The sequence below is a fragment of the Hippopotamus amphibius genome, chromosome 1 (assembly GCF_030028045.1).
Source record: "Hippopotamus amphibius kiboko isolate mHipAmp2 chromosome 1, mHipAmp2.hap2, whole genome shotgun sequence".
Classification (NCBI taxonomy): Eukaryota; Metazoa; Chordata; class Mammalia; order Artiodactyla; family Hippopotamidae; genus Hippopotamus; species Hippopotamus amphibius.
Genome location: NC_080186.1, coordinates 118,042,117 through 118,066,650, shown reverse-complemented (window position 1 = coordinate 118,066,650; position 24,534 = coordinate 118,042,117). Strand labels below are relative to the sequence as shown.

The 24,534-nt window shown below is 55.9% G+C and overlaps 3 protein-coding genes across 11 annotated transcripts; 2 read left to right on the top strand and 1 right to left on the bottom strand.

Annotated features, from left to right (window-relative positions):
• The first annotated feature begins 2,816 nt into the window (after nt 1-2,816).
• GBA1 (glucosylceramidase beta 1) lies at nt 2,817-11,058 on the top strand. 5 transcript variants are annotated; one of them, XM_057725618.1, is made up of 12 exons: nt 2,817-2,979; nt 3,387-3,474; nt 3,722-3,913; nt 4,032-4,178; nt 4,477-4,610; nt 4,830-5,002; nt 5,228-5,465; nt 5,775-5,999; nt 6,403-6,566; nt 6,956-7,072; nt 7,142-7,358; nt 7,981-11,058. In XM_057725618.1, the coding sequence occupies exons 1-11, from the start codon at nt 2,953-2,955 to the stop codon at nt 7,353-7,355; spliced, it is 1,719 nt and encodes a 572-aa protein (XP_057581601.1). In that variant the 5' UTR covers nt 2,817-2,952; the 3' UTR covers nt 7,356-7,358; nt 7,981-11,058. The 5 variants fall into 5 exon arrangements, 3 of the variants coding, with proteins under 3 accessions (XP_057581601.1, XP_057581609.1, XP_057581619.1); XM_057725626.1 differs by having other exon boundaries at nt 7,142-7,381; XR_009052500.1 differs by having other exon boundaries at nt 2,905-2,979; nt 7,165-8,113; nt 10,875-11,058.
• On the bottom strand, nt 7,826-12,957 carry MTX1 (metaxin 1). The gene is given in 9 exon segments (XM_057709432.1): nt 7,826-8,172; nt 8,274-8,428; nt 8,865-8,941; nt 9,059-9,241; nt 9,443-9,535; nt 11,106-11,185; nt 11,318-11,387; nt 12,371-12,529; nt 12,532-12,957. Coding segments are annotated over 9 exon segments (1,458 nt in total). The 3' UTR covers nt 7,826-7,957.
• An 839-nt stretch (nt 12,958-13,796) lies between these two features.
• Nucleotides 13,797-24,523, top strand: THBS3 (thrombospondin 3). 5 transcript variants are annotated; one of them, XM_057725554.1, is made up of 23 exons: nt 13,797-13,909; nt 14,908-15,114; nt 16,020-16,276; nt 16,381-16,483; nt 17,596-17,622; nt 17,823-17,905; nt 17,995-18,046; nt 18,179-18,327; nt 18,703-18,843; nt 19,084-19,161; nt 19,529-19,681; nt 19,891-20,001; nt 20,097-20,204; nt 20,501-20,660; nt 20,989-21,107; nt 21,245-21,297; nt 21,577-21,770; nt 21,960-22,138; nt 22,234-22,282; nt 22,467-22,663; nt 22,908-23,080; nt 23,988-24,127; nt 24,216-24,523. In XM_057725554.1, exons 1-23 carry the CDS (start codon nt 13,831-13,833, stop codon nt 24,272-24,274), a joined length of 2,871 nt encoding a protein of 956 aa, XP_057581537.1. In that variant the 5' UTR covers nt 13,797-13,830; the 3' UTR covers nt 24,275-24,523. The 5 variants fall into 5 exon arrangements, with proteins under 5 accessions (XP_057581537.1, XP_057581573.1, XP_057581548.1 ...); XM_057725590.1 differs by lacking the exon at nt 17,823-17,905 and having other exon boundaries at nt 13,823-13,909; nt 17,995-18,039; XM_057725565.1 differs by lacking the exon at nt 23,988-24,127 and having other exon boundaries at nt 13,823-13,909.
• The last annotated feature ends 11 nt before the right edge of the window (nt 24,524-24,534 follow it).

The window sequence follows — 24,534 nt, the reverse complement described above, 5'->3', positions numbered from 1 at the left end:
CCTTTGTTCTTGAGGTCAGGTCATGGTCAGGTCACGATGTGCCTGTAAACTACCAAAACAGATGTGATTCTCTGTTCTGACAAGAAAGGGCAAGGTCCCAAGGCTCAACTTAAACCCTCCAAGGTCTAGGCCCTGGCTAAGAGGAGGGGGTCCCTGTGGGGGCCATACCCCCTGCCCAGGAGCGTTCATCCAGTGCCCGGTGTGGGTCCTCCTGCCAGTGCCCAGGCCCGGCTGAAGAGGCAGATCTCAGCTGGAGGCGCCCGCAGGGCCAGGTCTCCAGACCCTGCACAGCCGTCATCACAGGGAGCCAGGCACCCAGGACCCACTGACCCTCGGGCTTTTCATTTAAACTGGAGAGAAGCATTTGTATATGATCAAGAAGAGTACATGTGTAGCAAATACCAATCAGGTTAATTCCCAGCTCACAACAATTGCCCTTCTCTGAGAATAGCCCCAACCGCAGAGGTGGACCTGAAGCAGTGATGTGTAATGTCCTTGCAACTTAACCCTGACCTCTGGCCACTTCCTAGGGGTAGACAACTGATCTAAGCTGCACCAATGTTTGAAATGTGGATGGAGAGACTGAAGCTGGTTGAAGCTGTTACGTTAATGGCCGTGTCCGTATACTCTAATTGCTGAGGCCTCCATGGCCTGGGACCTGTGGAGACCGCCACCACCATTAAGCCACAGAGGCGGCGATGGGGGAGAGGTTCGCTGCCGCATCGAGGCCTGGGCCTGGCCAATGGGCGGCTGTGGCAAGGGCTTGGAACTCTTCTGGACACAGCCCTGAGCCTGTCCCCAGGCCCCTCTGCTCACCCGCTGGCCCCAAGGCTGGAGGTCCTGGAGGGCCCCTGGGAGAAGGACAAGATCTGCTTCGGCCTAACCCACCCTCTGCTGAGAGGAGCACTGCCAGGCTGGCTGCTGGCAGAGTGGGACCTCTAACTGCGGCGCACGAAGGGTCTCATGCTGAGGGCTGTGTGCCCGCCCCACCTCATTACAAATCCAGGTTCCACCATGAGGTCGTCAAGGGACTTTGGGCAATGTCATGACCTCTTAGAGTCTTAGGTTCTTCATCTTTAAAATGGGGAAAATAATAGTGTCTGCCATGTGAGAATGAAATGAGACAAGGAACATAAAGTAGCACAGAATAAGAATAAGTATTGGCCCTTATTATAACTGCCTCTGTTTAGAAAATACAATATAAAAGCCTCAAGGGCAAATCACACTGTGAGAGAAGGAACAAGAGACTCACACTCTGTGCCTGCAGAGGGAAGCAGGGAGGCGACTGGGGCTCTAAAGCCAACAGAGCAGACAGGGGCAGATGTGATACGTAGTTCATATCAATGCGTATTTGTGGAGTCAGTGACCTAGAGGGACGTCAGATCACCTGTCCTCCTCCCAAGAACAAGCCCTGTGCAGCATTTCCTGGAAAAACAGGAAGTCTGGATGGGGCAGATGTGACACAGTGATGATGGTTCAAGTCAATGCAACAACTTGGCACCTATCCTCCCTGTGCCAGGCCTCCTACTTAGAATGAGTAAGCCATTCCTTTGGGGAGCTCCAAGCTCCTTCCATAAACACAGCCCTAACTTGTTGCAGTATTTGGTGCCAAGCAGTGTGCTAGACACACATTATCATACACCTCACAACAGTTCTGTGAGATAGGAGTTATCACTCCCCTTTTATCGATGAGAAACAGAGGCTTAGAGGGATGAAGTAATTTACCGAAGGTCAAGTAGCCAGTAAATGGTGGAGCCAGGATTCAAATCAAGCTTGTCTCACTGAGATTATATTCAGTATAGTCTCAGTGAGACTACAGCTCCTGTAGCGCTGTAGGAACTTAGAAGAAGAAATGGTTAATTTTGCCTGGAGTGTGTCTGGAAAGACTTCACTGAGATAATTTAAAAAAAACCCCAAAGACACAACAAACAAGCGGTTCCTATTGTGTCTGTGATGTACCAGGCACTGTGCTTATCTCCCTGATCTCAGTAATGACCTTGTGAGGTGGTAGTATTGCCTCCATTTTACAGGTGAGGAAATAGGCTCAGGGAGCTGGAGTCAGTCAGGTCATAATTGTGTCACTCCCTCTGAATCAATGTGATATGGTCCACCAGGCAACACCTTTCTCGCATCCACTGAGGATACAGCTTTGTACCACACTTTCCAGCTTCTGAATTACATTATACAACCTCCCTGTCCTATGAGAAAGGAAACACAGTTCCTTCTCATCTGCATCTGATGATGGAAAAGGGAGGCGTGGAGAGGCACAGTCCCTCTGCCCAGGGCCCATCCTCTCTTCACTTCACTGGTTAATATTCCCTATCCCCCATCCCTTCTCCTCCATGAAGCCTTCCAGGATAACCCCAGCATGAAGGGTCTCTGTGCACACCTGTTACCAATCTTGTCTTTATCTGTAACCATCCGTGTAAGTGTTGACTTTTATGAGCCTTATGAGCCGCAATAGCGCAAAGACTGCTTAATCATCTCTCAGTACTTTGGCCTCAGTATTTTGCACAGTGAACCTCTTTTATTCGTATCCCCTTTATTAGCATCTTTAAAATTTTTTCTCAAGAAATCAATGTGCCTGCTGTAGTTCCTGTCCTCTGGGATTCGGGAGCCTCTACCCAATCCTTCATTCAGATCGTTCATCTAGATTCTTCCTAAAGTTGTCATCCATACAAGCCTTCCAGAATTTCATAGGGTGTATAATCACCAACAGCCCAGAGGAAGCTGGTCAGTCGCCCTCTACAAGTATGGTTGCAATTGCCTCACTTCCTGTGTCATGTGACTCGCCCATAGTTATCACATGACCCATCCACTCCATTATGCCGGAATTAACCCGTAGGGCTAATCTGGTCTGTGTAGCTCCTCAGGCGCTTACATCCCTGTTTTTATTTAGTTAATCCTCTATCTCTCGGAGGTCTGGGAACCCCGCAGTCTTCTCATCTGGTGATGGAGCTTTCAAGTCCTTCCAAAGACGTGAGTGGGCCAGGGCTCCCAATTGGTCTTGTCACGCTCTTTCTGGAATCCTGGCCATCCAGGCTCTGGAATTCAATGAACGACGGACTCTCCTCATACCTGGGCCATCATGGCTCTTCGATGGAGGGACAGAGGGAGGGAAGGTGGGGTTGAGAGAGAAATGGCTGAGAAGGGGGTGGAGGAGGGTCCTGGTTGGGGTGGGGAGAGAGCTATTAATTACTAGCAGAGGGCTTGGAGGGAAGGCTGGACCTGGGTGTCTGTGGGCTTAGTTCCATTCTATTAAAGGTGGGAGGCTAGGCTGGGCGCCCACAGGCACCTGAGCCCTGCCTAGGAGAGTAGATGAGGGGTGGAGAGGGGCTTGTCTTCTAGCCTCTCCTCATTCTCTCCTCTCCTCATTCTCTCCTCAGGAGTGTCCCAAGCCCAGGGGCAGAGTAGGCATCATGGCTGCCAGCCTCACGGGATTGCTTCTACTTCAGGCAGTGTCGTGGGCATCAGGTAAGTGAGTCAAGGAGGAGGGAGGAGCCCCAAGGCCCCCTTCTGCCTTGTGGTCCTTTGGTAGTCTCTGGCATACTGGTGGTGGCCTTCAGTCGATGCTCAATAAACGCTTTTGAGTGACCTGAGATCAACCGCCGGGTGGGGCTACAGCAAGAGAATTTTTTCAGTCTTTCCTTCCAGCTCGTGTGTCCCTTCTCCACATCTTCGTCCTTCAGCCTTTGCCTCTCTTGTGCTCTCTCCCTCCCAGGTGCCCGCCCCTGCAGCCCTAAAAGCTTTGGCTACAGCTCGGTAGTCTGTGTCTGCAATGCTACGTACTGTGACTCTCTTGACCCCCTGACCCTGCCTGACCCTGGCACCTTCAGCCGCTTTGAGAGCACACGCAGCGGGCGCCGAATGGAGCTGAGTCTAGGGACCATCCAGGCCAACCGCACAGGCACAGGTAGCCATGACACCCCTCACCCAGGCTGGGGTCCTCCTGGAGCTAAATCATGCCGGTGATCACCATGGAGTTTCTCCCTTGTGCACTGACACCCTTTATTCCCTGTGGATATTCTCAGGGCTGCTGTTGACCCTGCAACCAGATCAGAAGTTCCAGAAAGTGAAGGGATTTGGAGGGGCCATGACAGACGCTGCTGCTCTCAACATCCTTGCTCTGTCACCTCCTGCACGGAATTTACTACTCAAATCGTACTTCTCTAAAGAAGGTAAGGAGGAAGGGAACAAGATGACGTAGTGCAATTGACACTTTGACCTTTCCTTTGACCCTGACATCCACCCATCCTTGACATTTGGGTCTCTGTTAATGCCCGGTGGAAAAAAAAAAAAGATGGTCCTATCATCTGAGTTCTTGGGGCCTCTCAGGCTTAGAAGGTCTGTGCTTCACCCAGAGCCCAAGTTCCCTTTGGCCCTGACAGACATAATTTAGGACTGGCAAGTTGTAGACCATGCCCCACATTCTTCTACTGACTCAGACACACATATCTTGGTCTTCCTTTTCTGCAGGAATCGAATACAACATCATCCGGGTTCCCATGGCCAGCTGTGACTTCTCCATCCGCATCTACACCTATGCTGACACCCCTGATGACTTCCAGTTGCTCAATTTCAGCCTCCCAGACGAAGATGTCAAGCTCAAGGTGGGCACTGTCTCGGGCCCCAGTGGCATTGATGCCTGGTGATTGAGAGGCCTCAGGGTAGAGCCGTCTGCAGAGAGACACAGAACCTGCCCGCTGCTGTCTCTGTTCTGTCCTGGGGTGGGAGGGTGGAGGCTGTTAGCTAGGCCTGATACACTGGTTGGGTGAGTCTGTTTATGTTCCAGCTCCTGATGTCTCTCCCCTCACTACCTTTGTTTCTAGATACCCCTGATTCACCAAGCCCTGGAGTTGGCCCAGCGCCCTGTCTCACTCTTTGCCAGTCCCTGGACATCACCCACTTGGCTCAAGACCAATGGGGCAGTGAATGGGAAGGGGACACTCAAGGGTCATCCGGGGGATCTCTACCACCAGACCTGGGCCAGATATTTTGTCAAGTAAGGGAACAGCAGGGCCATGGGGTCGGGACCAGCCTCCCTTCTTAGACACCGTGGTCTATGTCACAACCCTTGGCCTTTTTCTGCCTGCAGATCTCCTCAGCCTTTCTACCTTCTGGGCCTTTCAGACTCAGGCCCCGTTTTTCTCACCCAATCGGGCCTCCTCTTCCCCGGGGTCTCGGTTCCCTTTCTTGCCCATGGTCACTCACCCCCTTTCCTTGCCAGGTTCCTGGATGCCTATGCTGAGCACAAGTTAAAGTTCTGGGCAGTGACAGCCGAGAACGAGCCTTCTGCAGGGCTGTTTAGTGGGTACCCCTTCCAGTGTCTGGGCTTCACCCCTGAACACCAGCGAGACTTCATCGCTCGTGACCTGGGTCCCACCCTCGCCAACAGTACTCACCGCGATGTCCGACTGCTCATGCTGGATGACCAACGCTTGCTGCTGCCCCACTGGGCCCAGGTGGTAAGGACTAGGACCTCCGTGGGGTACCCTAGTGACCCCCAAGTCCAGCATCCAAAGGACTGGCCCCCAAACAGAGTGCCTTCCCTGCCCCAACTCTTGATTCCTAGAGCAGGTGCCCAGGTGGCACCCCTGGGGTGCTAAGGGTGGTGGTGACCCCGCCCCCTCTGGATCTCTGGGATGAAACCCCTCTAAGCTGTGTTCATCCCGCTGCCCACTTCGCAGGTCCTCGTGCCTCTTCCAGAACCATTTGTGCAGGACCCAGGCCCAGTGGCTTTCTCTCCCCAGTAGTCCTTCCCTTTCCCCGTACAGGTGCTGGCAGACCCAGAGGCAGCTAAGTACGTTCATGGCATTGCTGTACATTGGTACCTGGACTTTCTGGCTCCAGCAAAAGCCACCTTGGGGGAGACACACCGCCTCTTCCCTGACACCATGCTCTTCGCCTCAGAGGCCTGTGTGGGCTCCAAGTTCTGGGAGCAGAGCGTGCGGCTGGGCTCCTGGGATCGAGGGATGCAGTACAGCCACAGCATCATCACGGTGAAGCTCCTCAGTCTCCCTTCCCACGAAGCAGACCACCTCAGACCCCTTGCTAGTCTCACCAAAGCCTGACGGGGCGCCTCCTCTCCAGCTTTTCCCCAGCTGGCTTACTCTTTGGGGCAAATTTTGGGGTATCATGATCCCCTCTGTTGCCTTCCCTTCACGGATCTGCACACCCATCACCCTCGTTCCAAATGCTTGGGCAGTTACATCTGCCTCAGACGTCTCAGCTTCTCTGGCGATGCTGCTGTCCTCACAATCCCTCCCTCCTTAGATATCAAGGATCTAAAACCACCCCCTCACAGGGCTGAGGCACCATAGCCCGTCTCCCTTATGTGACACTTAACCATATTCACTGGGGGCCCAATGTGGAGCCTTTGTCTCTGCCCTGTTCCTACTCTAGAACCTCCTCTACCATGTGGTCGGCTGGACTGATTGGAACCTCGCCCTAAACCCTGAAGGGGGACCCAATTGGGTGCGCAACTTTGTCGACAGCCCCATCATCGTGGACATCGCCAAGGACACGTTTTACAAACAGCCCACGTTTTACCACCTTGGCCACTTCAGGTGAGTGGCGGGCGGGCACGCCCACCCCACACCAGTCCTGGCGTCTCCTGCGCTGGGCTTGTATCACCCCCGCCATGAGGGAGCAGAAGGGTGTTGAGGGTGGGAGCCTTGGGAGAGGCACACATGTCCCTCTTGCACCATCTAGACAGGAAGTGGCTAGTTGGCATTCGCCAGACAGTCTCTGAATGCCCGATGCTGGAGCTGGGAGGCGGGAGGGCAGGACATGCCCAGCCATGTGGCTCGAGGCCTGGAGAGTTAGGGCAGCGCTCTGGAAGGGTTCTAGGGGGAGGGGGTAGACGGTAGGGAAGATGACTTAAGTGAGAGACGGATGGGAGCTGCCCTCAGGGCTGGGGGGCTGGGGTCCCTGACGATGCCTGTTCCCACTTCAGCAAGTTCATTCCTGAGGGCTCCCAGAGAGTGGGGCTGGTTGCCAGTGAGAAGAATGACTTGGACACAGTGGCACTGATACATCCCGATGGCTCTGCAGTTGTCGTCGTGCTAAACCGGTGAGCGCAGTGGGGCCTGGGAACTGGGCTGAAGACTAGAAGGTGGGCTTGGTGGGATCACACATGCAGCTTCTCCTCTCCACCTCCCCCAGCTCCTCCAAGGACGTGCCTCTCACTATCAAGGATCCCGCCGTGGGCTTCGTGGAAACTGTCTCACCTGGTTACTCCATTCACACCTACCTGTGGCGTCGCCAGTGATGGAGCAGATAACCCAAGCGGGCGCCTGGGCTCAGCATGGACATTAAAGGGACAGCGTCAGCTCACATGCTGTCTGTGGCTATAGAGGGTACAGCAGGACTGGGGGGGAGTGTAAGTGACGTAAGCCCAGAGGCAGTGGTTTGGGTGACTCACTCTCCCCTCTAGTTGGTGCCAGGGGCTGGAGGCCCCTAGGGGAAGGATCGGGAAGCCCCAGTGGTCCTCCACCCCCATGCTTGTGTGAGCGTGTGCTGTGTGCTGGTTGCCTGTGGAAACTGGGCCCAGGCCCAGAGTGAGCTCACTGTCTGCACAAACACAGGGGTGGGGTGGGGGGGTGAATGGCAAGAGAGGTTAAGGAAAGGAAGAGACTAGGAAAGCTGGACCCAAAACTGGGAACTGTTTGTCTTTCTTGGAGATGCAGAACCAGGCCCATGCAGATGTCAGCACCAGGGCACAGACAGTGAAAGAAGCCAAGTACCCGTGGGTAGACTCAAGCACCCAGATGGTCCCCTTGGTATCAGCTAGGAAAAACGGCAGCCTCTTAAAGGAAAGACTATGTGATCCTAGTCAGTGGGAGCAGTTTTATTCTGGGGGTGGCACCCCATTTCCAGCCATACAGACTATGGGGAAACACAGGCACCTCTGGAATGCATGACAGTAGAAAAATCAGTCCTGGAGCATGAGGGTAAATCATTCCTCTTCATCCTCCTCAGCCATGCCCAGGGCCCGCGTGCCTGGGGCCCGGGCAGGTGGTGCCCGCTGGATGGAGACAATGCCACTGAGCAAGGCATAGCCCAGCATGGCTGCCAGCCCCGCCAACACGGACAGGATCTGGTTCCGGCGCCGGTATGGCTCCTCCTCAGTCTCTGGGTTCGCTGGTGTCTGGCGTGGAGGTGGCACCTCAGCTGAGGGGCAAGGAAGGAAGGTGGGTGGGGGGCAGGTTCCTGGATCCCTGCCCACTCTCCCCAGAGCTAGCGCCGCCCCGCCCCCGCCATCTGCCCCTTACCTCCCTCCCAAGGGAAGTAGAGGCTGAGGATATGGGTGCAGTAGGCACAGAGGTTGTGCAGCCCCCGTAGGTGGGCCTGCAGTTTCCCACTGGGCAGCTTCGCCTGCTGCAGCAGGGCCAAGTAGCTGAAGACAAAGGCATCCAGGGAGGCGGGGCTATAGCAGAGACAAAAGGGTGGGATGGAGAAGTGGGAGAGATGGAGTCAAAGGAAGAGTCAGCCCTGGCAAGGTAGGCTCTGGGCAGCAGGGGACCACCAGGGGAGGCGAGGACACACAGTTCTGGTCCTGGTATGGGGAAGGCGCCCCAGGTGGCGCCAGCCTGGCCTTGAATGGGACTCCATCCCAGGGCTGCATAAAGGGCACATTGAGTGCCCCACAGCCCGGCAGGCCCCTCCTGGGCCTGGCGGCCCTCCCACCCTCTTGTACCACACTGAGGCGGCTCCGGCCCCACACACAGCCCCACTGTCACCAGACCCAGTGTCTGTCCCGAGGACCTCTCATCCAGAACCTGAGCCCACCCTAGTCCCTGCGGCTACATGTGAACCTGTATTTTCTTCCAAGCCACCTATGATTCCCCTGGAGTCAGACTCACGCATCTCCAAAGAAGAATTTCTGAGAGCCCAGGCGCTGAGAGAGAAGGGTCAGGCACTCCCGAGCCTCCTGGTACAGCTATAGGGAGGACACAAGGTCGGCTTGCGGCTACGGGAACAGTGCCGCCTCCCCTCCCAGGCACTCCCTCTCCTGGCCGTCATCCTCTCATACAACAGCCCCCTGTCCCAGAGGTACCTCCTTCTCCAGCTCCTCCTCATCCTCAGGCCTGTGCTCCCCACACAGCAGCTGCAGCCGCTCCATGTACTGCCGCTGCATGCGGCCAGGCAGGAAGAAGTTGAGGGGAAAGGGCATAGCCTCTGCGTACCACTTCCGGGTCACTTCCACATAGTTCTTGGCATCTACCCAAAAAGTATGTATCTGGATTGGGTATGTAAGAAGGAAGAGACAGGTCTGAGCCAGTGCCAGTGTACCTGCCTGACCTAGGGTGGGCTTCTGGTCCCCACGCTGCTCCAAGCCTGTGTGTGGAAGGGGCGGCAGGGGGAGGAAGGGGGTGTCTGTGTGTATGCCCAACCACCTCCCGTGCTGGCCATCCACGCTGTGAGGCCTGGGCACACTCACCAGCACTGGGAGCAGCTTCTCCTCCAGCAGAGACATGAAGGCCAAGGTGTCCGCTCCTTGCCGGGCTGACAGATCATAATCAGCGTTGTACTTCTGTGGAGGAAACATCTACTGTGAGGTGGACGCCGTGGGACTCCAGGGACACTTCCTCAAGGAGGGAGGCATCCTGTCTGGCACCACCCACACTGACCTCTGAGTGTAGCAGAGCTAGAGCAAGGGGCTTTTCTCGCTGAGGCCCCCTTGCCCGGGCCCAGTCAGTAGCCTGTTGCTGTTGGCGGAAAGCCTGGACCTTGGAGCCTGCTGGCTGTCAAAGTCCTGCGCCCACTGGGGGGAGGAAGGAAGGCCCAGCCACAAACCAGGAGCAGCTCCCAGAGTTTCCACGGAAAGCTGGCAGGATGCCCGCTGACGGCAACTTTCTAACAGTAACTTCCCCAATCCAGACACCACAAAACTAGCAGAGCGGAGCTCAGATGCAGATTGGGGCTCAATCAATGCCTCGGGAACTAGGGGACACCACCCTCATGCTCCCTGCTCCCGGGGCCCAGTGATCCCATGTCTAGGGCCCCCTGGCTTGTTCTCTCAATGCCTAGCTCTTGGCTGTTTCTTCTATATCATTCCATGGCCCAGGAGCCACCACACACACACATTCCAACCATACTCCCAGGTCTCAGCCTGCCACACCTTCCCAGGCTCCAGTGTCTGTTCCTCAGTACCCTCCTCCACATCCTGAGTAAACTCTGTCCCCAAATAACCTCCTGAGTGTGATCCTTAAATCTCTCTGAGCCTCATTCTTCCCCATGGAATAGGGATAATAATCTCTTTCTCTCCATGTGGCTGTGTTAGGAGAAAACTCTTTGGGAACTGGGAAAGCTGTGTTCACACATAAGGACACAGTGGCCCAGTCCTGCCAGGAACTTTGGCTTTTACCTGGATCCCCTCTCTCCATGCCTCTCAAGCCTCCATTTATTCCCCGGTTCCTCCACCTTTGGGAAAGTAGAAATGAATAAGACGGTCCCACTTTTTAGTTCACTTTTGGAACTAGACCAGGAAAGCTAGAAGAGCCCTTGGAAAGTATCCTCACTGAGCTGCCTTGTTTTACAGATAAGGAGCTATGGCTCTGAGAGGTTAAGCAATTTATCCAAGGTCACATAGCCAATGTCAGAGTGAAAAGCACAGCCTAGGCTTCCCCAATCCTCGATGCTCTTTCAACTCCACCCCCGGCTCTTAGCCTTGTCCATCCTGAGCCCCATATTATAAAGCCCGACCTGGTCCCTGAAAAAAGGGCATTGGCCCTTAGAAATCCCTCTCTGGTCCCCATTTTTTTTTTGCTCTGCTCTCATCTTTGAGGGCCTCATCTGAGCCAACTGTTCTCTCCTACTCTCCTTTCCCTTCCACATGTCATCAGCCTGTTTTCTCCCTCCGCACCCAGCAGGCAGAAGTCATTGTACCTCCAGATGCCTCGACAGTGGCCTAGCTGAATCTCTAGCCTACTGCTTATTACATCACAGCAACATGTCTGTGTCTCTTCCCCCAGACTATATGTTCCTTGAAGCTCTGGGTCACCTGCATCTGGTTTGGCATATATTTGGTACTCAATAAATGTGTGTTGCACTGAATTGACTGAACTTCTGTCACTGGTAGACCCCTTACCCAAGCCACCTACCTCTTTTCGAAGATGGGTGATGATCTTGTGTGGTACTGAGATGACCTCTCCGTGACTGGTCCTTAGGGCAGGCAGAGTTCCTGACATTGAGAAAGAAGTATGTCCACCAAACCATTAGCTGCTTATCCACACATAACTGCACCACATCCCTGTCTGTCTCCTGCTCTTCCCCTTGTACACTCCCTTCCTCACCCCCCAGGGACACTGGGTACCTGAAGGGCTCCGCCAGGGGTTGGTGATCTTGTGCACCTTGAGTGGGGCACCAGTAAATCTGGCATAGGTCTGCAGGGAAGGAAGCAGAAGACAGAGAGGCCAGGAACATGGCCCCCACAGGGGAATCAAGAAAAGAAATAACATGTATTGAATGCCTTTTGTGCTCTGTCCTAGGCTTAGGAACTGCCTCACAAAAAAAGAAGCAGGTGTTACTGTTGCCATTTTACAATGGGCAACACAGGGCTCACAGATTATGGACATGTCATGATTACAAGTCAGCCAGGAAAACTCTTCCCTCTGTCTCCTCTCCTGCCATCTACCTGATGAACACCCAGCCTCACTTGGAAGCAATGACCATTCCTTCCTGGGCAGTCTCTATGGCCTGTTCCTACTTATACCTTAGCACCTGAAGAAATATTACACTCACTTGCGGACATGTGTATCTTTCTGTAAACAACTCCAGGGGAGGGACCAAATGCTATTCACCTTTGCATGCCAATGTCTGGTATTTGGAAGAGACCTAATACATGCTTATTAAACGAAAGAGTGAGCGCATGAGTGAAGTGAACTAGTCTGTCTGACTCCAAAGCTCCTTCTACAGAGCCTGGCTGTGGGCCTTTTGGTTCAATACACAATAACCTCAGGAAATGCTGTTGAATGAGGAGGAGGAAAGGGAGGCTGAGGAGAAGGCAGCAATGCCGAGCCGGAGAATCCTGAGATCGTCCAACCTTAGTAAACCTCCAGATGAAGAAACAGCGGCCAGCGAGGAGGGATCGTCCCAAGGTCATACAGCCAGTAAATAACTGGATGTTAAGAACTAAAACTCATCTTCTGAACCCCCGACCAGGCCTCTTTCCATTGGTAAACAAAACCTAGGCTGCTACGGACACAGGACACTGAGCCCATACAGGCCTGGCGCGCTCTTTGATTGCCTCAGTTTCCCCCACTGCACCCGTGCTGAGGCGCCCTGGCAAAATTCGGATGCCCCGCTAGTCCGGGCTCCCTCCCCAGACCTCCTGGGCGCAGCAGAGGGCGCCGGCTCCACCCCTCACCAGTACGGCCAGGCTGTCCAGGTCCACTGACGGCAGCCCCCAGCCCCCTGACCAGCAGAAGAGCTCCATGGGCGCCGCCATCTTGCCCGCCCTCTGTCCCGGAAGCACCTCCCTCTGCGCTTCAGGCTTCCACTGCGCCGGCCCGCCCCCGCCCCCGTCCCCGCCCCTCCGGTCGATGGCGGTGCGGAGCCGAGGGAGGCCCTCAGGAGGGCGCGGCTTATCCGGGCCGGAGAGGCGGCCTGACGGCGTGGGGCGGAGCCGAGGGCTTCGGGGGAGGGCAGCCGCCGCCTGATCGAGAGGTGGCTCCCGGAGGGGGGAAGGGCTCTCAGCCCGGCGCGCCTTGGGGAGTCAGGGCGTCTCGGCCGAGGGGAGCCCTGAACCCCCGAAGGCGCGGCAGGCCCAGGAGAACGGGGTTTTGTGCTCCTGGACGGGCTCTGGGAGCCCTCGCAAATCTGCCCGAGGTCTGGGCTGCTCCGGGGCCCCTCAGGGCTCGGCCCCGAGCGGGGGCTGCGGGGGGGGGTCCCCCGAGCCGCATGTTTTCCACAGCGCGTTATGTTTGGAACCGGCCCCGCGCCTCCTGTTGCCATGGAAACAAAACAGGGGCGGTGGCGGCGGCCGGAGCGAGGCCGGGCTGGGGCCTGAGTGGGGGGAGGGGAGGTGGGACTCGCGGGCTGTTGCCTTGGTAACGGGAACGGAGGCGCCCCTCCGCTTCATCCGGGTCACGGCCTCTCTGCCAGTACCCCCAGTGTTCCCAGTTTGGTCCCCGGCCCCTGGCCTGTCCTCTGATCTACTCCTGTCCTTGGTGTCCCTTTCCTCTTTCCTGATTTCTTCACTCCTACCTCACTGACCACTGTTTTAGACTCTCCCTCCAGTTCCCACCAGAGGCTTCCAGACTCCAAGTTTTCCTAGGAAGGAGGGGAAAATGGAGGCACAAGCACAAGTCATGGGACCCCCCCCCCCCAATAAAGAGCACTGGCTCTATCCGTGCAGCAAACTTCATGCCATGCGGGCATCCCCTGGGCACTATAGCAAGCTAGTTTCGGCCACTCCCTTGGAATTCTCTCATGCCAGCTGTGGAATAATGCCCACTGTCTGGCAGTGCCCCTGCCAAGGGTTCCTGCCTTCCCCGACTGTGGCTTCCAGAAATCAGTAGCATTCGGTAGCAGCCCCCAACAGCGAGATGCCGGGAGAGAGGGAGGCACCTGGGGGAGAGCACCATTAGGAAGAGGCAGGAGGCAAGGAGGCCTCCAGGACTCTTCCCCAGTGCCCCTGGTTCCCCGAGCTAAGGATGCCTCCAGGGTGATTGGCAGCTCTTTGTTTCAGCCCCCCCTCACCGCCTGCTGCCCCCCCCTCCTTCAACTCCCCCTTCCAGTCCCTCCGCCCCCCCGCTCCTGCTCTCCGCCTAGCCTTTTCCCCTCCCAGCCGCCTGCCTGCCAGGGGTAGTGAGCCGGCTGAGCGGCATGGAGACGCAGGAACTTCGGGGAGCCCTGGCTCTTTTCCTCCTTTGCACTTTCGCATCTGCCAGTCAGGACCTGCAGGGTAAGCCTGTACCAATCCTCTTAGCCCCCTCTCTGCCTCCTCCCCAGTTTGCCCCCAGCCTCGTAGTAGGGAACATGTGGGCAAAAGGAGAGGGGAGAGTCCTGAAATTGAATCGGAGGGAAGAGCTGATGAAATTATGGCCCTGTGGGGGAGGAATTGACACCAGAAGGTGGTGGATGAGTGGGAGCTGGCCAGGGTCAGCATGAGGCCAGGGCAGAGGACTCAGGAGATGGATGCTAGCTAGGGCTGCCTGGCTGGGTTGGTGTCTGAGCATCCCCAGGCACCCCAGGGTCTGGGAGAGCAGCTCAAAGGTGGCTTCTTCCACCCCTGGGCTCCTGGCTGCCTGAAAATGGGACGGGGGTGGGGATCAAGAGGTCTGGTCTCTCCTGGAGGTCTGGTGGTAGGATGGGCCTGTGGGTGTGGGAGAGGTAGTTGGAGCAGATGACACAGGCACAGATTCTTTACTGGCTGGAAGGGAAACCACAGATTGGCCAGGACACAGGAGGCAGAGGAGCTGGGTCCTGTGTTCCTGTGGGAGAGAGCCAGACAGTAGGATGGTCGCAGCCTTCAGTGGGCAGCTGTTCTCATCCACAGCGAGTATACTGAACCCCCAGGATGGGAGGAGGGGCACTAAGGTGTGGAATGAGACAAACCCAGCCGGGTAAAGAGAAACTGCCTTCCCATTTCTGTGCTGTGGGCACCAGGTGCTACTCCTGCCTGGGATCAGCAGTGACTCCTTTGCGCCACCTGGTGGGAGCATCTCAAGTTTGCGAGGCGCTGTTTCTGTATTTCCAAGAGAGCCTCAGTCCTGCAGGTTCCCAGAGTGGCAGTAAGGAAGGCACAATGCCTTGTCCTCTGATAGCAACAAGGGTTGAATTTCAAGGAGGTGACTAACACAATGGGGTGGTGATGAAGGATGCCCCACCCCCGAAGGCTCAGAGGAGAGAGCAGGCCTTAGTATTGACAGGGTCTGACCTTGATCATCCCTGCCTGACCAGTGATTGACCTGCTGACTGTGGGCGAGTCCCGACAGATGGTAGCCGTGGTGGAGAAGATCCGAACAGCCCTGCTCACTGCTGGGGACATCTATCTATTGTCCACTTTCCGCCTGCCCCCCAAGCAGGGTGGTGTACTCTTTGGCCTCTACTCTCGCCAAGACAACACACGATGGCTGGAGGCCTCTGTCGTGGGCAAGATCAACAAAGGTGACTGGTGGGCATCTCCTTTCCTGCAGTGGTGACCCCTCTGAGCACCCTTCCTCATCCCCACTCTCAGATCCCTCTTTTTTTTTTTTTTATAAATTTGTTTATTTATTTATTTTATTGGCTGTGTTGGCTCTTCGTTGCTGCACACGGGCTTTCTCTAGTTGTGGTGATCGGGGGCTACTCCTTGTTGTGGTGTGCGGGCTTCTCATTGCGGTGGCCTCTCTTGTTGCAGAGCACAGGCTCTAGATGCGTGGGCTTCAGTAGTTGTGGCTCATGGGCTCTAGAGCGCAGGCTCAATAGTTGTGGTGCGTGGGCTTAGTTGCTCTGAGGCATGTGGTATCTTCCTGGGGCAGGGATCAAACCCGTGTCCCCTGCATTAGCAGGGGTATTCTTACCCACTACACCACCTAGGAAGTCCTCAGATCCCTCTTAATTCTTCTCGGGCTCCACTGGGGACCATGGACCCAATAGGCTGTGTCCAGGAACCAGGGGCACCTGGTGCTTAGGAGGTGCCTCAGGAGGCCAGGCACCCAAACAACAGGGTGAAGCATCTGTAGGGATGGGAAGTTGTATGTGGGGGTTTCTGGGAGGAGGGGAGGCATGTCTTTGTGCCCCAGCAGTGGTATCGAGGTCCCTCAGATCCCTGGGATAGTTCAGTGGGTACGGAACCAGCTGCCACCCTAGCAGGGGATAGAGTGATCTGATGACACTGAAGACTAAGAACGCCTTAGTCTTTGAAACAATTTGAAAACCATTTTTCATGTACCTATTATGCACAGAGTGTTGAGACACAGCTGAATACGGAATGATAGCCCTAGAGATGTTGTATTCAGAATTGATCCAAGGCTCAGCTGGGAGACAGGGGATGGGGGACAGTGCACATACTGACCTCCCCTTCTGGGCAGTGCTGGTGCGGTACCAGCGGGAGGATGGCAAAGTCCATGCAGTGAACCTACAGCAAGCAGGCCTGGCTGATGGGCGCACACACACGGCTCTCCTGCGACTCCGAGGTCCGTCCAGACCCAGCCCTGCCCTGCAGCTCTATGTGGACTGCAAACTGGGTGACCAGCATGCTGGCCTTCCGGCCCTGGCCCCCATTCCTCCAGCGGAGGTCAATGGGCTGGAGATTAGGACTGGACAGAAGGCTTATTTGAGGATGCAGGTGAGCAGGAAAGGAGGACCCTCTGAGAGTCCGTGAAACAGTTTGCACTGGTGGGAGGAGGAATTGGTAGGTCCTCTCACCCTACTCTGTTTCTGTCCCCTCAGGGCTTCGTGGAATCTATGAAAATGATTCTGGGCGGTTCCATGGCCCGGGTTGGAGCCCTGAGTGAGTGTCCGTTCCAGGGGGACGAGTCCATCCACAGTGCAGGTAACAGACTTCTGTTAGCTGACATCCTGGACCCCAGGTCCTGTGATCTTTGGTGCCTCCCATCCTCTTCACCTCCCTCCCCCTTAACACCAGTTCTTTCGGCTCACCTATTCCTGGGGCTTCTGACTCTGTTACCCCAAATCTCCTTCATCTCTGACTCTATGATCTCCAAATAATACCATCCCAGGAGGCATGGGTCAAAAAAATCTCCGTTAGACTTGAGGACATGGGGTGGGGGGCGAAGGGGAAGCTGGGATGAAGTGAGAGAGTAGCATTGACATATATACACTACCAAATGTAAAACAGCTAGTGGGAAGCTGCTGCATAACACAGGGACATCAGCTTGATGATGGGTGATGACTTAGAGGGCTGGGATAGGGAAGGTGGGAAGGAGTCGCTGGAGGGAGGGGATATGGGGATATATGTGTAGATGCAGCTAATTCACTTTGTTGTACAGCAAAAGCTGGCACAACAGTGTAAAGCAATTACATTCCAATAAAGAGCTTAAAAAAAAAAAATCTCCGTTAAGGTCATCCTGCCTACCGGGCCAGAAAAATAAAATGATCCAAAAAAAAGAATATAACTCTGAAGAACTCTGAATGGGGGTGAGGAAGTTAGCTGCTTGGTCTTTCTTAGTTGACTGAACTAAGGGTCTTGAGTCTTTTTTAGCTCCCACTGGTGTCTGTCACCTACCAGCCCTTTCCCCAAGCATTGCGCATCTGCCTGGTCTCTCTGACAGGGATGCTCAGAGGCTCTTACCTAAATAAAATGTCCACTTCTCCCAGGTATTTCAAAGAGCTCTTGCAATGGAAGCTTGGGAGGGAGGAAATGGAATGTATTGGGGCCCTGACCCTGCTTCGGGTCACCTCTTCCTTGGATCCCTTCTGCCACTGCCATGCCTGGGGAACAGGAAAATCTGGGTTTCAACTCTATGGGGCAGCTCCCCTAGAGGGACCCTCATCCGGAGGAAGAAGCTGGTGCTGCTCGCCCAGCACCACTGCCCTCCTACCATTCGACAGCACATCTTTATTCCCAGGCTCCAGTCCCTCCTCTCCTTCCTCCTCCTCCCCAGCCAGGCCCCTCCTCACCCTCTGTTTTCTTGTCCTCTCTAGTGACCAGCGTACTCCACTCCATCCTAGGTGAGTAGGCCACGCTGTTGTGAAGGGCATGAGGCTGGAGAGGAGGCGCAGCTGCCTGAAACTAAGTCCTCTTCAGCCAGGAATGGGGTGGGGTTTAAAGGTGGCGGGTGGGCAGCAGTGGCAGCACCTGGCTTATTACCTGAGAGGGGCCAGGGCTGGTGCCTCAGTTCTGAGCCTCTCTGCACCCTGGACCCTGACAGGGGAGCAGACCAAGGCGCTGGTCACCCAACTCACCCTCTTCAACCAGATCCTGGTAGAGCTACGGGATGACATCCGAGACCAGGTTTAGTGGGCTGGTGAAGGGTGGAGCTGATTCTGGCATGGGGTGGCAGGTGCCGAGCGCTGACTTCTCCCCATCCTTCTGTCTACCAGGTGAAAGAAATGTCCCTGATCCGAAACACCATCATGGAGTGTCAGGTGTGCGGTGAGTGGGAGAGCCGGGGAGGACTCCAGGTGGCATCAGTGTGCTCCCCACCCCAGGGCTTTGGCCTCCACTTCTCGTGAATTAAATGGTGACCACTGGGTGGCTCTGACTGTGCCTGCCCGCCCCGCCCAGGCTTCCATGAACAGCGTTCCCACTGCAGCCCCAACCCCTGCTTCCGAGGCGTGGACTGCATGGAAGTGTACGAGTACCCTGGCTACCGCTGTGGGCCCTGCCCCACCGGCCTACAGGGCAACGGCACCCACTGCACTGACATCAATGAGGTGGGGGAGGGCCCTTTCTGGAAGGGCACAGAAAGCTGGGGTGAGAGAGTTAGGAGAGACCCAAGAAGGTGGGGTGAATATCGGTCAGAAGCAGAGGAACCCGGGGTTTAGAAGAGGCTGGAGACCAGAAAAGACATGTGAGAAGGGAGGGAGACAGGTCTGGCGTGAAGACTACAGGACCACGCAGGGAAGGAGCTGGGAGAGTGGCACGGGCGTTTTGAGAGGGCCAGCCAGGAGGGAACCCACAGGAGGCTGGGGGTGGGACCAGGGCGTGATGAGGTTGGGGCTGGGCGGCCTGCAAACAGGGAGACCAGGAGCAGTGGTCCTGGGGTCACAGGCAGGGGCCTGACCTCTTCTTCCTTGTCTGGTCCCCAGTGTGCTCACGCGGACCCTTGTTTCCCGGGCTCCAGCTGCATCAACACCATGCCTGGCTTCCACTGTGAGGCCTGTCCCCGAGGCTACAAAGGCACACGGGTGTCTGGTGTGGGCATTGACTACGCCCGGGCCAGCAAACAGGTCAGGTTGGATAGAGTATGTGGACGAGATCTTGGCCTTGCAGGGGCTGGGGGGCTTCTGGGTTGGATGTGGAGCCCTTGTGATAAATGGGATGAGGCCCCTGGCTCATCTGCTAGCTTTGCATTGGTTTTGGGTCTGGGCTTCACGTCCATGTTCACAGATGAGGCCACACCAGTGCTCTTGCCTATATCTGAGAAGAACCACCGTAGGTCTGGTTCTACCCAAAGTCTGCTCCTTCAGGTCTGCAACGATATTGATGAGTGCAATGACGGTAACAATGGTGGCTGTGACCCAAACTCCATCTGCACCAATACTGTGGTGAGCTGAACACCCTGAGTGTCTGAGGGGTGGGAACATGTAACGCCCTCTTCAGATTTCCTGCTTCCCCTCCTCCTTCCCTAGGACATTACACGTGGTAGGTGTTCCACATGGACCTGGTTTGGAATTCCGATTCTGCCTCTGACTAGCCATGGCCTTTAGCAAGTTATTTACCTTTTCTAAGCCTCAGCATCCTCACTTGAAAAATGGGGCTATTACCCTCCTTGAAAGGTTGTCGGGAGAACCTAAAGGAGAAGTGATAGGCCTGGCCTGTTAACTGTGAGGGTCCCTCCTACACCTCTGGGGAGATGGGGATACTACTGGTGGGCTGACCCTCCTTCCTGAGACACTGCCTCCCTACTCTTAGGGCTCTTTCAAGTGTGGTCCCTGTCGCTTGGGCTTCTTGGGCAACCAGAGCCAGGGCTGCTTCCCAGCCCGGACCTGCCACAGCCCCGCCCACAGCCCCTGCCACGTCCACGCACACTGTCTCTTTGAACGCAATGGTGCGGTGTCCTGCTCGGTGAGCTAGGCCTGGGGCTTGGAAGAAAAGGGGGGATCTGGGGAAAGGGGTAGGGCTAGTGACCATGTTTAGGGACTGGTATGGGGGCTTGCACGGGAAAGGGAGCTGGGCCTGGACCCTGACACTTGATGGTGAGAATAGAGCTTGAAAAGGGTGGGGTGTGGGGAGCCAGCCCAGACCACTAACTCCCACCCTTTGTGTCGCCCCAGTGTAATGTGGGCTGGGCCGGGAATGGGAACGTGTGTGGGCCTGACACGGACATTGATGGCTACCCAGACCAGGCGCTGCCCTGCATGGACAACAACAAACACTGCAAACAGGTGCAGGGGGGCAGGGGGGCGCGTGAGCAGGGTACGGTGCCCAAGGCTGGGACAGGACAGGACTCATCCATCCATTTCCTCCCCCTGACCTGTAGGACAACTGCCTTCTCACCCCCAACTCTGGGCAGGAAGATGCTGATAATGATGGCGTGGGGGACCAGTGTGATGACGATGCTGATGGGGACGGGATCAAGAATGTTGAGGTGGCCCCCAGATGCCCTGCCCCTTCCAGCTTCTCTGTGACTGTTGCCTTATCCCGTAACCCTGTCCCCCCTTGGCCACGGGCAGCTCCGAAGGAAGGGCCCTAGCACTCCACGTTAGGGAGCCATAAACCTGGTACCCAGGATGAGGTGGACTACATGGAAGTTGGGTGGGTGGGACTGTGTCAGGCTGGTGTCCCATCACAGGAGTGGTGATTGTAGACAAGGGTATAGGGACAAGGAAGGTGCAAGGTGGCCAGTGGTTCAAGAGAGGCCTGACTCTTTCCCTCCCACCCCAGGACAACTGCCGGCTGTTTCCCAACAAGGACCAGCAAAACTCAGATACAGATTCATTTGGTGATGCCTGTGACAACTGCCCCAACGTACCCAACAATGACCAGAAAGACACAGATGGCAATGGGGAAGGGGACGCCTGTGACAACGACGTGGATGGGGATGGTGCAGGCCTGGGGCTGAGGGGGTGGCTGGGAAACCTGCAAGAATTTGGATATGGTGGGAATGAAGCGGGGAGGCTGAGAATTCAGAAAAGGCGATGCTTGGGGGACGTCAGCCTGGGTGAGAGGTTACCTGTGGCAGATGTCAGTGGGAACGTGAGGGATGGTATGGGGTTAGGCAGGGAGTGGGCAAGAGGATGAGACAAGCTACAGGCAGATTTCCTGACCAGCTGTCCTCTGGATGGGAGGCAGAGCTCAGGGCTTTCACCAACCTAGAAGACAGAGTGTGATACGTTCTAGTGATAACCTTGTGTTACCCCCATATCTTCTAGGTATCCCCAATGGATTGGACAATTGCCCTAAAGTCCCCAACCCCCTGCAGACAGACAGGGATGAGGATGGAGTGGGAGATGCTTGTGACAGCTGCCCTGAAATGAGCAATCCTACGCAGGTACAGGGGAATGGAGAGGGCAGGGAAGGGGTGGGGTGACTGGTAGATGAAGCCCAGCCCTTTGGATGGGAAGCAGTCAGGTCACCCTCTTTAGAGTTATCAAGAGGAGATGGTGAGAACAGATCCCTCTCTCTCAGACAGATGCAGACAGCGACCTGGTGGGGGATGTCTGTGACACCAATGAAGACAGGTATGGTTTTGGCCAAGAGATGGAAGCTTAGGGGATACGTTACTCTAGTATGTCCTCAATTCCCTCTAGGGTCTAACTTTAACTCTCTACTACTATTGAGCAGGAGGTCATTCCCATAGTCTACCTTCTCTTCCTACTGCTGGACCTTCACCTCATCTGGCTGACTGCAAGGGGTCTGGCTGAATGGAGGGTATACCCCAGAGAGACTCCTAGGCAGAAGAGTGGGGAAGGACGTGGTACCTTTAAAAGCCTTTATTTGATTCCTGTTCTTCTGGACAGTGATGGTGATGGACATCAGGACACCAAGGACAATTGCCCCCAGCTGCCTAACAGCTCCCAGCTGGACTCAGACAATGATGGACTTGGAGATGAGTGTGATGGAGATGACGACAATGACGGTGTCCCAGATTACGTGCCTCCTGGTCCTGATAACTGTCGCCTGGTACCAAATCCCAACCAGAAGGACTCAGATGGTGAGGCTGGGGTCCCCAGACGACTGGGCTGTCATGGGCTTTGCTCAGGGAGAGGTGGCAGGCCTTGCTGGGGAGTGAGGGAAGGCAGGGTGGTGGAAAGAGGTCCACATCACAAGGCCCAAGAGGTGGTCGTGTTGGCTGCCGGCAGCGGCCAGGGCCTTCCTGAGCACCTGGTTTCACCCTGCCCAGGAAACGGCGTTGGTGATGTGTGTGAGGATGACTTTGACAATGATGCAGTGGTTGACCCCCTGGATGTGTGCCCTGAAAGCGCAGAGGTGACCCTTACGGATTTTCGGGCCTATCAGACCGTCGTCCTGGATCCCGAGGGTGATGCTCAGATTGACCCAAACTGGGTCGTGCTCAACCAGGTACTAGGGCGGTGGGCTGAGCGGGTGCTGTCAGACCAGACCAGGGCGGGCAGCGCACCTGGACCAGGGGTTTTGTCTTTACCGCACACGACCAGGGCATGGAAATCGTTCAGACCATGAACAGTGACCCCGGCCTGGCAGTCGGTATGTAAGGGACACCTTAACTTCAATAATTAATTTCAATAATTTCCAAATGGGGGGTCCTACAGGCCAAGGATGGGGGGCAAGTGGGCCACACATGCAGCATCCCTTCCCATCCCCACCCCACAATGGGCGCCAGGAGTTTTGCTGCCCCTGCCCCTGATCCCACCCACCCACCTGCCTCCAGGATATACAGCCTTCAACGGTGTGGACTTTGAAGGCACCTTCCATGTGAACACAGTGACTGATGATGACTACGCAGGCTTTCTCTTCAGCTATCAGGACAGCGGCCGCTTCTACGTGGTCATGTGGAAGCAGACGGAGCAGACTTACTGGCAGGCCACACCTTTCCGGGCTGTTGCCCAGCCCGGGCTACAGCTCAAGGTCCCGCAGCTGCCCAGAGAGCCCAACCCAGAGCCCTTTCCCAAAGGTTCCCCCACCAACCCTGGGGCCTCCCCCACTGCCTGAATAGGGGGAACCCTCTTACCCAGACACCTGGCCTGGAGGTTGGCTCCTTGGGGTTCCAGAATATTCTCCGGACTCCCTTTTCCACCTGCACTTACCAGCCTGTCGTCTTCCCTCACTGGGGTCCTGTGGTTGACTCACTGTCTTTGCCGACGCCCCTTAGGCAGTGACGTCAGTGTCTGGCCCAGGCGAGCACCTCAGGAATGCCCTGTGGCACACAGGCCACACCCCCGATCAGGTACGGCTGCTGTGGACTGACCCACGAAACGTGGGCTGGCGTGACAAGACCTCCTATCGCTGGCAGCTGCTGCACCGGCCTCAAGTTGGCTACATTCGGTGAGGGGAGGGGCTGAGCCCTCCCAAGGGACCCTAGGCCCAGCCTTTCCTTTGCCTCTAGCTGGGGCTCCCCAGGGACCTCCCCTCTACTCAGTGCCTTGGTGCCATGGGCCTGGACTGGGACCACTCCTCTCTGCCTCCCCTCTCACCACAGACTCGCTGCCCTGGCCCTGCTTTCTTCCTAACATCGGCAGCTTGGGCTCTGGTGCTGGTGCTGCTGAGGCTCTGTAAGCAATGTTGGACAAGTCCTTCTTTTTCTGTGCTCCGTTTTCCCCCTCTGTAAAATGAGGGTGCGCCTGGGAGCCTCCAAACCCCAGGCCATCTGTGCAGAGGCACATCACTTCAGCCCCCTGCCTCATCAAAGTGTCTGACCTGGAAGGGATCATCATTTACGGAAGAGCTAACGGAAGCCCCAACTCCACACCTCTTAGTAGCTGGGCCGAGGCCTCTCAGTTCAGCACTCTGTACACAACTTTGCATTTCCTAGTTGATGGGGATGACAGGGAAGGGAGGAGAAATGGCCAAGAGCCCAGAGTGCAGGGACTTGGGTTGGTTCCCCTTTAAGGTTCCTGGGGCTGTGGGGCGCCAGGGCAGGGGATGGGGGGGTGGACTAGAGCCTGGGAAGCGGGTGACTTCACCCCCCAGCCCATTGTACTCATCGTCATGGCAACCCAATCCTCGCTTGGAATGCGGCTGGTGCTTTGAGATGCAAAGGGGGCTGGACAAAGAGCCAGGGGCCCCAGGCCTGAGAAAAGCACCCCCCCTTCCCTCCCCTTTCCTTCCTCCCTTTTCCCCACCTCCCTTCTCTCTCAGGCCTGGTGAGTCCAAGGGGGGTTGGGGATGAATAGGGCTGGGTCATGGTGACACAGTGCCCACGGGTACCAATGGATACCCCTATCCTGGACAGGGTGAAGCTTTATGAGGGTCCCCAGCTAGTGGCCGATTCTGGGGTGATCATTGACACGTCCATGCGAGGGGGGCGTCTTGGTGTATTCTGCTTCTCCCAAGAAAACATCATTTGGTCCAATCTGCAGTATCGATGCAATGGTGAGGCTCTCTACACGGAGATCAGCCTGACCTTTCATGCCCTCATGGAAGTCACATCTTCTGACCTTAGTCATATCTCCTTTCTCAGACACAGTGCCCGAGGACTTTGAGCCATTCCGGAGGCAGCTGCTCCAGGGAAGAGTGTGAAGAGGTGGCCACCGGATTCAGAATCCTGATTTTAGACCCTCAGGCCTTGGGGTCCATCTTGGAGACCCTGAGGTCTAATTTACAGCCCCTCAGCCAAACACAAACCCTCCTCTGGCACCCACCAGTTCAGCCCCAGAGGGGTGGTGACCCCATCGTTCAGGAGATGGGAAGTTTTCAAGGGGTATTTCTCAGGCACTAACCCCAGGAAAGATAACAGCACATTGCCATAAAGTTCCAGTTGTTTTCTAAGCCAGTGCAAT